Source organism: Panthera uncia (assembly GCF_023721935.1).
Source record: "Panthera uncia isolate 11264 chromosome B2 unlocalized genomic scaffold, Puncia_PCG_1.0 HiC_scaffold_25, whole genome shotgun sequence".
Lineage (NCBI taxonomy): Eukaryota > Metazoa > Chordata > Mammalia > Carnivora > Felidae > Panthera > Panthera uncia.
Window position 1 is genome coordinate 11,339,976 of NW_026057581.1, and position 15,196 is coordinate 11,355,171.

Below are 15,196 nucleotides of genomic sequence, written 5' to 3' on the forward strand. Positions count from 1 at the left end.
GAGCTTACAATTATGCCATCTGCTAAATCTATGTAAGTAAAAGTAATGCCTTTCTGAAAAGAGTCTTTGAACCAAATCAGAACTGAAGTGAAGTGATGTCAGCTAAATTTTTATTAATGATTCTAAAAATGGCACCGAAACGGTGTCTCCGGGAGCCTTTATAAACTGCACTAATGAGAGAGATCCCATCCCCCCATTACAAGTCGCCCAGTGCTCCAAATAAGCAAGCATCTGTTTTCCGGACTCACCTCATGAAATAAAGGTGCAATGAGTCTTCAGAAATGAGCTATTTTCTATTTTGTAATCATCATGAAGTGCTCACTGTAACCCCGTTGATTCCGTCTAGTGGACGGAGTCTTGCAATGAAAATTTCTAACCTCACTGGTTAACAAAGACAGTTTTTGTGAATTTGCAGTGGGAAGAGAGAAAAAACGCACACATACACACGAGCCAGATGTCTCTTACTTCAGAATATTTGCCTTCTTGTTACGCGAGACTTCTCTAATTGACCACTGCGGGTAACTTCAACAAATTGCCTACAATCTCATTTCTTGTCCAGTGTTGTGTCTTCCTTCTACCTTCGCATGTGTCTGGAATAGACTTGATTCCCACTGTAAAGAGCTATATACAGATTTTGGTACAGAGTCGTAAAGCATGTCTTTGAAGTATGTAATCTAGAAGCTTGAAACCACAGAGAAAAGTTAAAGCTAGAGGTAAAGAATTAGATGGATTTTTTTTTAGAAGGTGGATTTACCTGGAAGGGCCAAAATAATAACAATTACTATTTACTGAGCATTTATGTGCCTGGCACCATATTAGGTACTTTATATACTTTATAACACTGTGAATTCTGCGAGAGAGGTACTGTTATCCTTATTGTACAAATAAACTATATGAGAGAGGCGAATTAACTTGCTTAAGGTGACATGGGTAGGAAGAGAATCAACTAGGGTTTGAACTCAAGAATATCCGACTTCCACATCTGTGTTCTCTGCCACCCTCCCCCCCCCCCACTCCTTTCCCAAGGTCATGGAAGGAGGTCCACTGCATGATCCATTATTTTTCTGAATCCACCAAAGTATTTGGCTTGACACTGACAGTCGCTAGCCTACAAAGAGAACCCTGAGCTATCATGGTCATTTCAACTAGTTCTCATGATTTCTTGGGATGCTGAAGACGATTGGGGAAATGTGTGAAAATGACATTATGCTTTTTTCTGATCATGAAAGTGATACATGGTTACATAGTAAACTTGGATAGAAAAGAATGAAAAAAGAAAAGAAAAATGCCCATACTCTTAGCATTTAGAGATTACCACTGTTAATATATCAAATTTTACTTTTAAAATTCAGACACCATACTGAACATAGTTATGTTTCCTATGCAGTCAACATATACACTAGCGTTTTTTCACGAGATCGGAAACTCTTCATAAGCGTGTCAAAAGCGAAGTCATATGAGAAAATGTAGGTGAATTCATCTTAAATTCTGGTGTAGGAAAAAACTTTCTAAACATGACTCAAAATCCAGATTCAATAAAAGAAAAGATTGAGAAATCTTTGATGTTAACTACATTAAAAAGTGTTTGCAAGGAAAAAAAAAGCAATAAATGTCAAATATAGATACCATGTAGCTTGTGATTTGATGTACAAATGGGGTACAATGTCATTTTTGGTATTTTTGCTAAAAATGCATAACCTGAAGTTAATCATGGGGAATTCTCAAACACAAACTGAGGAACTTTCTACAAAATCAATGGCTTATATCTCCAAAATATCAATCCGATAAAAGACGAAGAAAACCTGTGGGACTGGCTCTGGATTAAAGGAGAAAAACACATTATGTCTAAATTAAACGTGTGATTCTGGATTAGATCTTGAACCAGAAATTTATTTACAAAGGACATTTGTGAGACAATTGATAAAATTTGAATATGCAGATGAGACAATGTACTGCGTAAGGGGTAATTTGCTGATTGTGATCCCTGTACCGTGATTATGCAAAGAATATCCTTGTTTTAGGAAACACATATTGTGCTTAGGAGTAAAGTGTCATTATGTCTGCGATTTGCTCTTAGAAACAATCTAGGGGTGTGTGTGTGTGTGTGTGTGTGTGTGTAAGAGAGAGAGTGTGTATGTGTGTTTACGTGAGAGAAAGAGTGTGTGAGAGAGAGTGTGCCAGAGAGGGTGTGTGAGTGTGTGTGAGAGAAAGAGTGTGTGTGAGAGACAGAGACAGAGAACATGTGTGAGAGCGTGTGTGAGAGTATGTGAGTGTGTGTTGTGTGTGTGTGGGGGGGACCATGATATGTGCAATTGTATCACATACAAATGTGGTATAACGTTAGCATCTGGGAAATCCGGGGGAAAGAATATAGGCGTTCTTTGTTTTTGCAACTTTACTTATATCTGAAGTTATTTAAAATAAGTTTTTTTTTTTAAGAAGAAAGTAACTTGAGAAGTGTTAGAGTGAAACCTGAAGTTTTATCTTTTTTTTTTTAAACAATTGTTTTTAATGTTTTATTTATTTTTGAGACAGAGAGAGAGCATGAACGGGGGAGGGTCAAAGAGAGGGAGACACAGAATCTGAAACAGGCTCCAGGCTCTGAGCTGTCAGCACAGAGCCCAACACGGGGCTTGAACTCACTGACCGCAAGATCATGACCTGAGCCGAAGTCGGCCGCTTAACCGACTGAGCCACCTAGGCGCCCCGAAACCTGAAGTTTTAAACGACTGCGTTCTGTAGCTGGGCAGGGCAAGGATGCAGAAAGGACACAGGAGGAACAGGACAGAGGACAAATCTAAGCCTCGGGGCATTGGTTCAGCACTCTGGGGCAAGGTCTTTTCTGGAAACTAATCGACAACACATTTGGGGAACACTGCTTTGCTGGTTCACTCCCTCCCCAGGCTCGTGTCTCTTGGCTCCACCCTGCTGGCTGGACTGACAGAGGGTGCACCCAGGTGTCCCCTCCCGCCCGACAGTCTGCAGTCTGCTAGGGCCACAGACATTGAGCATTCATGGCGCTCCCGTCCACAGAATCATCAGAGAGAGACACACGGAGGGAGGAGAGGCGCCCCGCTCTATCCCCAGCCTCCTACCTCGTTCTCTGACCTCACAAAGACCTCACATCAGAAGCACAAGACGAAGGCTAATAGGAAAACTATCATAACTAGACTGTGCCGTCCAAGTCCAAGGAAAAGAATCTCACTTACTAACCCATCTCTTTTCCAGCTCTAACTTGTAGCTAGGGAAGAAATGACAGCCGCGAGGAATGACACACGAGGCTTCCCCCCAAATAAAACAGAACACTTTTGCTCGAGTTCTGTTGAACTCAATTGGTTTCAGAGGCTGATGAAATATAAACGGGAGCTCTCAAATCAACACCAGGGTGGGTAACTCAAGTAAAGCAGAAACAACCGTAGGAAAAATCAAAATAGTTTCCAAGGAGCACATCAGGTCATGATTACTTCTTTTATGATTTTGAAAGCTGTTTGTTTTGTATATTCGCTGATGCTTTGGATGGGAGACACAGGGGAAACAGTTTGACATAGGTTTTATTTATTTTTTCAAATGTAGAACGTTCTCTTGGAAAGATGTTAACAACAGTGGAAGTTTACAGGAATTTAACCAAAGCCTGTGTGACTCCTCCTAAGGCCTGTTCCCAACCACCAGTAAGGGCTCTTAGTTAAAAAAAGGGGGGGTGGGAGGGAGAGAAAAAAAAAAGTAAGATAGTTTTAATTACTTGATCTACAAGAAGAGTAATGGTTAGCATTATGTATGCACACAATGAAGGCTTAAGGCTACATCCTAATGTCTCAGAAATAGGGATTTTGCTATTTGGAGCACTGCCTCGCCCACAAAACTGTGATAAAGGGGTTGCTAGCATACATCATACTTTATATAACGTATATATGTGTTTTTAAAAAATATTTATTTATTTTGAGAGAGAACGAGCACACGTGGGGGAGGGGCAGATGGATAAGGAGACCGAGAATCCCAAGCAGGCTCCCCATTGTCAGTGCAAAGCCTAATGTGGGGCTCGAACTCATGAACTGTGAGATCATGACCTGCGTGTAAATCAAGAGTCAGACGCTTAACTTACTGAGCCCCCCAGGCGCCCCTACATTTTAGAATATATGTAGACAGATAGTGTTTTGTAGAGATTAATATACATGGGGGCTGTTACCTGAATTTATTCCTCTGTTTCTTTCACTAAGAAATGGGGGACTTTCTGTTGTGGTTCCAGGTAAACTTCCCAACCGAGCCTGTATTTCCAGGCCCTCGGGGCTGCTCAAAGCGTCCTTGGGTAATTCAGCTCCAATCTGGGGCCCGAGGTTCTCCCCGGAATAAGTCACACCGACATCAGCCTGTGAAGAGGGAACGGCTCCATGAGAGTCAAGATTTCTTAGAAAACAGTTTCTTGGAAAATGAAAACAATGTCACAAGGTCTGCTTGGCAATTATTTAGCCTACGAGTATCTGCAGTAGGCTGATTAGCCCCAGCCACCTGTACATGTTACCACGCATGCAGATATCATTAATTTTTTAAATGTGTGTTTATTTTTGAGATAGAGACAGAGCATGAGCAGGGGAGGGGCAGAGAGAGAGGGAGACACAGAATCCGAAGCAGGCTCCAGGCTCTGAGCTGTCAGCACAGAGCCCGACGCAGGGCCCGAACCCACAAACCGCGAGATCATGATCTGAGCCGAAGTCGGACGCTCAACTGACTGAGCCACCCAGGCGCCCCAGTGTGTGTTTATTTTTGAGAGAGAGAGAGAGACAGACAGAGAGACAGAGGGTGAGTGGGGGAGGGGCAGAGAGAGGAGGAGACAGAATCTGAATCAGGCTCCAGGCTCTGAGCCATCAGCACAGAGCCCGGCGCGGGGCTCAAACCCAGGAGCCGTGAGATCATGACTTGAGCCAAAGTCCGATGCTTAAACGAATTGCCCAGCTGCCCCCAGATATGATTAATTTAAGGCCCTTGAGATGGCATGATTATTCTGGATGATCCAGGTGACCTATGTGTAACCATGATTGTCCTTAAAAGATGGAGGCGGAGGGAGATGTGGCTACAGACGTGGAGAAGGTGATGTGCCAGGGAAGCAGAGACACATTCGAGGATGTTACCAGCAGCGGATGAGGGAGGGTCACCAGCCAAGGAATGAAAGAATGTAACTCTAGAAGTCGGGATGGGCAAGGAAAGGGATTCTTTCCCCAAAGCTCATTCCTGAAGGCAACCCACCAACTTTATCCCCAGCGCAGCTGACTGTAGCCCAGTGGAACTGATTCTGGACTTCAGACCCCCAGAACTGGAGGAGAATAAAATTGTGTGGTAGTGAGCCACCAAATTTGTGATCATTTGTTATAGCAGCAATAGAAGTTAATATATTATCTACTAGGAATCTATCAGGTACGAGCTACTATGCTGAGCACCCCAGAGGACGCCAAGCTGAACATGTTCATCAAGTATGAAGAGTAAAGATACAGCTGTGTAAAAATTTTTTTTGTCTTTTGTGTGTGAGAGAGAGACAGTGGGGGAGGGGCAGAGAGAGAATCCCAAGCAGGCTCCTCGCTGTCGGCACAGAGCCTGACGTGGGGCTCGAACCCACGAACTATGAGATCACGACCTGAGCCAAAACAAAGAGTCAGTCGCTTAACCAACCGAGCCACCCAGGCTCCCCTAAAAAAGTTTTCTTTAAATGAAACTGTCTTTATTGCTTATGCTGATTAAAGAAGCAATAGAGACTCTTTGAAGAAATAAATAACGTAAAAGGAAACTGTTGATCAGTTTTGTGTCAACTAAGCTATGGTATTGTTATCCAATCAAACGTGAATCTAATCATTGCCGTGAAGGTATTTGGTAGATGTGGTTCAGGTCTACAATCTGTTGACTTTAAGTAAGAGATTATGCTCGATAATCTGGATGGGCCTCATCCAATCAATTGAAGGCCTTAAGAGTACAATTGATGTTTCCCTGAGGAAGAAGTTTTTTCTGTGGACTGTACCTTCAGCTCCAGTATGGTCTATCTGTGCTATCGTGTGAATTGTGGACTTGGCTAGCCAGCTCCCATAACTGCATACATCTATCTATCTATCTCTCCATCCATCTGTCCATCTGTCCATCCATCCAGTCAACCATTATACTGGTTCTATTCTTTTGGTGGAACCCTGAATAATACAGGAACACGGTAAACAATAAGTACCATAGTCTACGCTAATAACATCTTAGTATATTACTTCTTGGATGTGTTTGCTCAAAGAAATATAATCTTTAAAAACAAATTGGAATTGGCTAATTAGCACATGAAAAGATGCTCAATATCATTAGACATTAAGAAAATGCAAAGCAGAACCAGAATGAGATACGACCTCTCATTCATCAGGATGACTATAATGAAAAAAAACACACACACACAGGAAGTGTGAGCGGGGGTGTGGAGACATCAGAGCCCTCGTACAGTGGAGTGGGAATGTAAAATGGTACAGCCACTTTGGAAAACAGTTTGAGAATTTCTAAAAAAAATCAAACAGAGCGATAGCATATGACCCCCAAATTCCACTTCTAGGTATATACGCCCACACAAAATGAAAGCATACATCCACACAAAAGCTTGCACGCAAATGTTCAGAATTAACATTCAAAATATCTAAAAAGTAGAAACAACCCAGACACCCATCAACTGATGAATGGATAAATAAAATGTGATGTGTCCAGACCAGGAAATTTTATCTGGCAATAAGAAGAAAGAAAGTACTATTGCATGCTGCTCAGAGATGACGTTTAACAACATTCTGCTGAGTCAAAGAAGCCAGACGCGGAGACTGTTCCAGTTACCAAACACTCAGAATAGGCAAATTAATAGAAACGGAGTGTAGACTTAGTGGTTGCTTAGGAAGTAGGGGATGGCCGCTAATGGGTAGTGGTTTCTTTTGTGGGCGGGATAAAAATGTTCTATTAGATTAGATTGTGGTGACAACTGTGAATTGTATAATATGTGGATTATATTTTAAGAAAGCTATATATAAATAATATACATCAAGTTCTATATTAAATGGTATTTAATATTTCCATAACCTGTTTTTTCCATTAAGGATATGTCAGGGATATTTGCTTACATCAATATATATAGGTCTACCTCATTCTAGTTAACGGTGGGGAGTAGTCATTTATTTGATGACTGTAGTGTAGTCTATTATACAACATACTATAATTTATTCAACCAATTCCTACTGACGGCCATCTTGGTTGTTTCTATATATGCTTCTATATGTGTTTCTGTATATGTCTGCAATATAATGAACTATGCTGGCATAATATATGTGCATATATATATCAGTGTGAATTCACCCCATCATTCCATGAGAATAAATCCCTACATCTAAAGATGTACACATTTTCTATTCATATGTGTTTCCAGAGGGTCCTCCATAAATCTTGCACTGGCTTACAATCCCACCCCTTCCTTTTATGAATCTCTATTCTTCCATACCAGTTCCACTGATTGTAAATACGTCAATACACTGTAAAAAGGGTCCATATGTGATTTAGGAAACCACTGACTCCAAAATGCTGACCCATGTCAAATTTTTCATAGTCCCCCAGCAAAAGAAGAAAAATAAGAAAAATGTAGCGAGTGTTCCAAAAAGTTAAATTAATTCAATTTAAAGAGTTGGCATTTATTGGAGAGGCAGCGTGTTCTAAATATTGGTATGTTCAGGAAAAGTTTTCTCCAATCCTCGCTAACTCCCCTGCCCCCTTTCTCCTAGTGCTGGCCTTTCCTTCCTTGATTGGGTTGATCAGCCAACCTCTTCTCCATCACACATACCAGTGAAGCCCCCTCAGTGTCCCCAGGAGACCTAGGCACATAAGCAGCTTCTACAGAGTTTCGCCTTCCGGTTATTCTTCTCATGTCTATTGATTTCATGTTTGTTGGTCCAAGGGGTGCTTTTCTTCTCCCCTGAGTATTGGAAGGTCCCCAGGACTGTACCTCCAAGGCCCCACGGTTCCCAGTAATTCCCTGGTACACTTGTACCAGGTTGTAGCTTCTTGGGGCAGCAGAAGATTTTCAAGAAGATGCTTGAATTGGCTCTTGATGAATGAGTTTCCAGTGGGCAAGGAGAAATTGTCATTGTAGACAGAGAGGTTAAGCACACACAAAGACGGGTACGAAACAATATTGTGAGCATATGAACTTGAATTATTCCAGGGGAGCAGAAAGATGGAGGTAGAACGGGGTAGATGCTGAGTGGGAAAGGGAAGTCTTTTGTGATGAGTAAAGGGGCTTGATTTTGTTTTGAATGCAACAGGAATCCTTTGTAGGGTTTTTGTGTATGGAAGTAAAATAAAATGATCAGTCATGTGTTTTAGAAAGATCACTGGGGTTCATTTAAATGAGGGGGGCTGAAGGAAACAAGCAAGGGACAGAGCAGGGTGGCCAATTACAATGATTGCAATTGTCCAGGTGAGCTCTGATTGAACGTGACCTAGGACAGTGGCGGTGAAACTGGGGGAAAGAGATGGAAGAAACATTAGAAAGGAAGACAGCAGACACCCTCTCCCCCACAGCTCTTCCATTTAAAGGAGGGACAAATAGGACATCAGCATTAAACCCTTGGTAATCTCACAATAAAAATCACACAGATTTTTAAACACCTAAGCACGTTTGTTCACTTTCTGAAAGCTCTCCAAAGAGCTGTGAAATCCCTCAGAGGCTCAGTAGAAACCACAGTAGCCAGGTCCTGGCGGCTCCAACACCCACCCTCAGGTTCCTGTCATTCAATGACGGTTTCTCGAGTGTTCGAATGTTCATGGGGAGACTCACGTAGCTCCTTATCACTGTGTTTACATAACATGCTGGCTGCAGCTAATCAACATCAGTTCATTGTGCTGGGGGTTAATTAGTTCTGTGCTTCAGGGCTACATGGGAAAGTATGAAAACACGACCAACTGAACAAACAAGTCGGCCAACAAAAAGTCGACAGATCCGAAATACTAATGGCCTACGGAGAAAGTATCAGAGCTATAATGTGCTCTTTCTATCTCTCTCCATTTGTCTTTCTTCATAGACACAGTTACTGCCGTGTAGTCCCTGTACGGTAAGCCGACCCAGGAAAAGTCTTTATGTATATTACGTGCTATTATTTTATTATATAATAATACTCTTACTATATCAGACGGGGTCTCTCTCACGTGCACACACACATTTACAGATATATAAAATATATATTGTTATTATATATATATATAATATATAAAAATATATGTTGTTACATATAACAAAGGACAAGGAGACTGATGGTTGTTTTTCAGGTGCTCATAGTCCATGCTGATGGGAAAGAGCAAAGATCACAGGGCCCCGGGTGGCTTAGCTGGTTAAGGGTCCGACTGTGGCTCAGGTCGTGATCTCGCGGTTCATGAGCCCGAGCCCCGCATCTGGTTCACTGCTGTCAGTGCAGAGCCGCCTTCAGATTGTCTGATCCCTTCTCTCTCTGCCCCTCCACCACTCACGCTCTCTCTTGCTCTCAAAAATAAAGAAACTTTTTTTTTTTTTTAAGAGCAAAGATCACGTTAGGTATTCTTGACCTCCTTTCCAGATAAACTATTGAAAACCGATATCTGCGGGGTGCCTGGGTGGCTCAGTCGGTTAAGCGTCCCACTTCGGTTCAGGTCATGATCTCGTGGTCTGTGAGTTCAAGCCCCGCATCAGGCTCTGGGCTGACAGCTCAGAGCCTGGAGCCTGTTTCGGATTCTGTGTCTCCCTCTCTCTCTGACCCTCCCCTGCTCATGCTCTGTCTCTCTCTGTCTCAAAAATAAATAAATGTTAAAAAAAAAATTAAAAAAAAAAAAAGAAAACCGATATTTGCAATGGCGGTGAAGCAGGCAATTTCACAAGCTCATTGTGTCTTGCAGGCCTTCGTTTGTTGAACATAGCAGGGCACTGAGTTACACATAGGGACGAGTTTTGCCATCTAACATTTCCCACCAGAGACCTTGGAAAATTTAGCAACAACAAACAAAAACACGTCCATATTGAAGCTGAGAGCACACACGAATATTCTCAATCTAAAAGGCGGCTTTTCACAAAGATATTCTGTCATCTACAAACCAGAAAAATAGATTTAATTTTTTAATTTTTATTTATTTTTGAGAGAGAGAGAGAGAGAGAGAGAGAGATAGAAAGAGCATGAGCACACGCGCTAGGGGGGAGGGGCAGCGAGAGAGGGGGACAGAGGACCCAAAGCAGGCTCTTCGCTGATAGCAGCCCAAAGTGGGGCTTGAACTCACGAGCCCTGAGCTGAAGTCAGACACTCAAATGACTGAGCTACCCAGGCACCCCACAAGTCAGAATATATTTAAATTCCACATTTAATTATGTGACCCTCATTGGTTTCATCAAAGTGAGGAATCCAGGCCTTACCAAGAATCTCAACCCCTTTATTCTAACTTAGATCCCGTCTGCCTTCAAGCTCTGTTAGTGACCAAAGCTTAAATGGCAGCAAATGAAGCACAATCTTTGGGCATAAGATAACATATACCAGCCTTCAGTTTCCAGAGCAGAAATTTAAGGTTTTTCTCTCTGAAAAATTAAGCATGTCTTTCAAATATCTTATCTATGTGCAACACATTCTGGAAATTTTAACCCAATTTCATAATCTAGACTTGAGAACAGACACAGTTCAAAGGCCAGAAATATTGACAAATTAATTATACCTATGCCTCTCGGGGGCATCGCAAAAACAGTTTTCTTATTCTTTCTATGCATGCAGGGTTTATATTTTCACACCAATGAGAAGTCTATCTGCCGTGGAGGGGATCAGGAGGTGGGTGGGAGGTTTGACTTTGTTTCCTGGAGATGAAGTTGTGCAAATGTACAGATTCGAAGGGCGTCTGTGTGGCTCACTCGATTAAACATCCAGCTTCAGCTCAGGTCATGATCTTGCGGTTCGTGAGTTCGAGCCCCACGTCGGGCTCTGTGCTGACAGCTCAGAGCCTGGAGCCTGCTTCGGATTCTGTGTCTCCCTCTCTCTCTGCCCCTCCCCTGCTCGTGCTGTGTCTCCCTCTCTCAAAAATAAATAAGCATTAAAAAAAAAGAAGTAGAGATTCGATATGTTTATATTTTGTGTCAATTCTATTTTATGCTTCATTGTCTTGGGGATACAATCTTATTAGTTTTAGAATTGAAAAGCTGTGAATTCTAAGCTAACAGTTATGCATGGGAATCATCAGCATTCCAAAAAAGGTATTATTTTTAATTACAGACAGGGCTGTTTTTTGTTTGTGTTTCATATATTTGTTTTCGGTCTGGAAGTGTTATAGGTTCTGTTCTAAAGCTTTTGGGAAACACATTTGCCAAATAGTTTGGAGGGAGTCATCTGTCATGTCTCCCTTGGACTGAAACCTTAATCACATTATTGGCAGGTGTATTTTATAAATATATTTGTCTGTAGACATATAGGAAAAAAATGCATTCTTCAGCATTTGATTTTCTAGTTTATGTCTAACGAATATTGTAACAAATAGCAACCCTCCAAAAACACTAAAAAATATCCTGTTTTAAAAATCAGGACTTGAAGAAGTCATTTAGTCCCTTTTACTGATGATAAGCCAGAACTTTCTTGTCAAAGGTTAGGGGGAAACTGTGAGGGGTCCTTAGGGATTGTCTATTCCAATCTAGTCTGTTCCCTTTCATAATAAGACAGAAACTCGGAGTTCATCATACAGAACATTTCCCTCATTGAGAAAAGTTCCCCATGCTTTTCTTATTATGCATTATTTTATTACCATGTCTATCTGCCATGTTAGACTAAGGTAAAAGTGAAGACAAAGTCAGTAGTCTTGACAAGTTTGATTCGGAATATTTTAAAAGTTGTGCCACTAAGAAACATAAATATTTCATGCAAGCAAACCTGTACATCTCATTTTAAAGACACTGGTGAACCACTGAACGTTCAGCCTGTACATTTAGGAAGTTAACAAAAATAGCACTGTATGGTAGCTAGAGAGCGTTTCATTAGTGATTACGCCTTGGCTGGATCAGATTTCCAAAGTCTACCACTTGGGGTGGGGAAGGAGGTATATGCGTGAATCGACTCTGAGTCTATTTTCAGGCTATTTATTTTAATAATTTTTTTAAGTTTTATTTTTTTAAATTTATTTCTGAGAGACAGAGAGACAGAGAGAGAGAGACAGGGAGAGAGAGCGCGAGCAGGGGAGGAGCAGAGAGAGAAGGAGAGAGAGAGAAACCCAAGCAGGTTCTGTACAGTCAGCACGGAGCCAGGTATGGGGCTTGAGCTGAGATCACCACCTGAGCCAAAGTCAAGAGTCAGATGCTGAACCACCCAGACTCCCCTATTTTCAGGTGATTTTAATACTGAATTTACTCCTTGCTGACTGTTGTTGGTCTAGTTATGCAACTAGGAGACGAGAAGATACCAAGGATCGGAGGGAGTGGGAGGGACACCGGGTCCCTCAAGAAATGGTCATTAGTGCCTGGTCTTTATCAGGTGCTGTAGTAAACAGGGGGGATTGCAGAGACAAAGAACAGTTTCTGTCCTCAAGAAGATAATAACAACTCAGGATGGGAAGCAAACACAGACATGAATAAATACAATAAGATGTTTTGAAATACGGTAGGAGAAGGTATAAGTTCTGCCAGTGTGGTAGCCTAGTGGGGTGGGGAGCAGGGTCAGGAAAGTGGTCTTGAGTTGTCTTGAAAGATGAATACGTATCTGCATGTGGCCCAGCACGGAGGATGGGGAAAGGTCTGAAAGGAGGGAAAACAGCAGGTGCAAAAGCATGGAGATAGAAACGGAATGGATTTGGGGAGCCACGAGTAGTGAGGTTTGACCAGCAATGAGTGTGGGAAGAGACGAAGCCGGAGAATTTGCCAGGAGGCAGCTCAAAGATGGCTGGTAAGGGGCGCCTGGGTGGCTTAGTCGGTTAAGCGTCTGACTTCAGCTCAGGTCACGATCTCGCGGTCCGTGAGTTCGAGCCCCGCATCAGTCTCTGGGCTGACGGCTCAGAGCCTGGAGCCTGCTTCCCATTCTGTGTCTCCCTCTCTCTCTGCCCCTCCCCTGCTCAACTTTGTCTCTCTCTCTCTCTCTCTCTCTCTCTCTCCCTTCCTCTTTCAAAAATGAATAAACAGGGGCGCCTGGGTGGCTCAGTCGGTTAAGTGTCCGACTTCGGCTCAGGTCACGATCTCGCGGTCCGTGAGTTCGAGCCCCGCGTCGGGCTCTGTGCTGACAGCTCAGAGCCTGGAGCCTGCTTCCGATTCTGTGTCTCCCTCTCTCTCTGCCCCTCCCCCGTTCATGCTCTGTCTCTCTCTGTCTCAAAAATAAATAAACGTTTAAAAAAAATTTTTTTTTAAAAAAAGATGGCTGGTAAGATGTGCTAAGGAGTCAGGACTTTATCTTACATAAATCACTGCAATAACAATTGTACTGACTCATATTGAGCACTTATTCTTGTGCCAGGCATTGATCTGATCATTTTACGTGAATTGAATTCATCAATCTTTGTGACAACTCTGTAACATAACTATTATTCTTATTATTGCCCTCATTTTACAGATAAGGAAATCAAAGCACAGAGATGTTAAATAACTTGACCAAAGTCACACAGCTGAAACAAACAGTGAACCCAGAAATCATAACTGAGGTAGTCACATTCTTTGACCCCTGGTGTGTGTGCCTACCTAATGATTTGGGAACTGTTTTTTTTAGCAGAGGATGACATTACCAGATTTTAGAACAATGGCTCTGGAGGTCATGCGAAGCCGGGAGCTGGAGCACAGGTGGGGGTGGGCAGAGGAGGAAGGATCCAGGGAGACCAGTTAGGAGACTTGTCAAAACCCCAGGAGATAGGCAATGACTTTCATGCCCAGGGAATTCAGGAAGAGACCCAGAAACCCTCCCAAACCGAGGGAAGCTTGGCTTCCAGGGACCCAGCATATCTGACACTCAGAGAGGATTGCTTTTCATCACTCTCCTGCTCTGTGCAACAGTCATTTTCAGTAATAACCTTGAAATGAAACAAATTATAATGGCCAGATAAGAAACACAAATGGTGAAAATGTCCTTCTCTGGAAGTCTCATGTGTAATCACTCCAGTCAAGTAAATAAAAAAGATTTTTTCGCGCAAAAAAGAGAAAAGCGCAATGGGTTAACATTTTAAATCATATTCATACAGTTTTTGGAGAAAGGGAGAAAAATGTATTCCTACATATTAATCAAAGCAGAAGTAATGAGCAAGTAAGAGGACCAAGTTGTTTCCAAGAAGCCCGTAAATCTATGAGGGAGGAGGAGCTTTAAACACACATTTGCCGTGTGAGAAGCGAGTGGTACAGCGGTGGTGTTTGGGCTCAGTGCTGAAGGACAAGCAGGAATTGCATCAGGGGACCTGGGAATGGGGCCTGAGGAGGGCATTCCAGGAGGATGGAATGGCATGGGGAACAGCATGGACTGTGTCCGTGACTGGTGGGACCGAACCCTGCAGATTCTCGGGTTGGCAGACCCGAGAGTCCTCTAGTGTGCAGGGCTGGACAGGGCGACGTTACAAAGCCTGGTGGGACCGCGGGTAGAGGGTTTTGCGTGCTCCGGAGAATTTTTTCTTAGGAAGACAGATGGCAGTGTGGGAGGCAGAGAATACCCTGTGCTCACGGGGGAGGCAGGAAGACCCAGTAAGAGGGAATAGGGCCCTGAACTCAGACAGAGGTGGCTGGAACAGAAAGCAGGAAACAGGGGCGCCAGGTGGCTCAGTGGGTTAAGCACCTGCTCAGGTCACGATCTCACTGTTTGTGAGTGTGAGCCCCTCTTCGGGCTCTGCGCTGGTGGTGCTGAGCCTGCTTGGGATTCTCTCTCTATCCCTCTCTCTCTGTTCCTCCCCTGCTTGTGCTCTCTCTCTCAAAATAAGTAAGCAAACAACAACAACAACAAAAGCAGAAAACAGTGTCAAGATGGGTAGGCACCTGGGCACAGGCATCCACAAGGGCGCCAGGTCCTAAGCCTGAGTTTCAGCCTTTACCAGCTTCCAGTTTGCTTTTTGATGTACTCCAAGAGCCCAGCAGGTGTGCTGTGGGGGGGGGTGGGGTGTGTGCACGCGTGCAGACACACACGCACACACACACAGTAGGTGCTGTAAGTGGCACCAAATGGCACCTTGCACATTGTCTGCTAAAAAAAAAAAAGGTGTGCTCTTGAGA

At 43.0% G+C, this 15,196-nt stretch overlaps 1 protein-coding gene across 1 annotated transcript in view; it reads right to left on the bottom strand.

Annotated features, from left to right (window-relative positions):
* Positions 1–15,196, bottom strand: part of STMND1 (stathmin domain containing 1) — a 28,938-nt gene that overhangs the window by 12,579 nt on the left and 1,163 nt on the right. Inside the window, exon 2 of the mRNA XM_049655013.1 lies at positions 4,184–4,364. Coding sequence (XP_049510970.1) covers positions 4,184–4,364 — 181 coding nt within the window. The remainder of the gene's footprint in view (positions 1–4,183; positions 4,365–15,196) is intronic.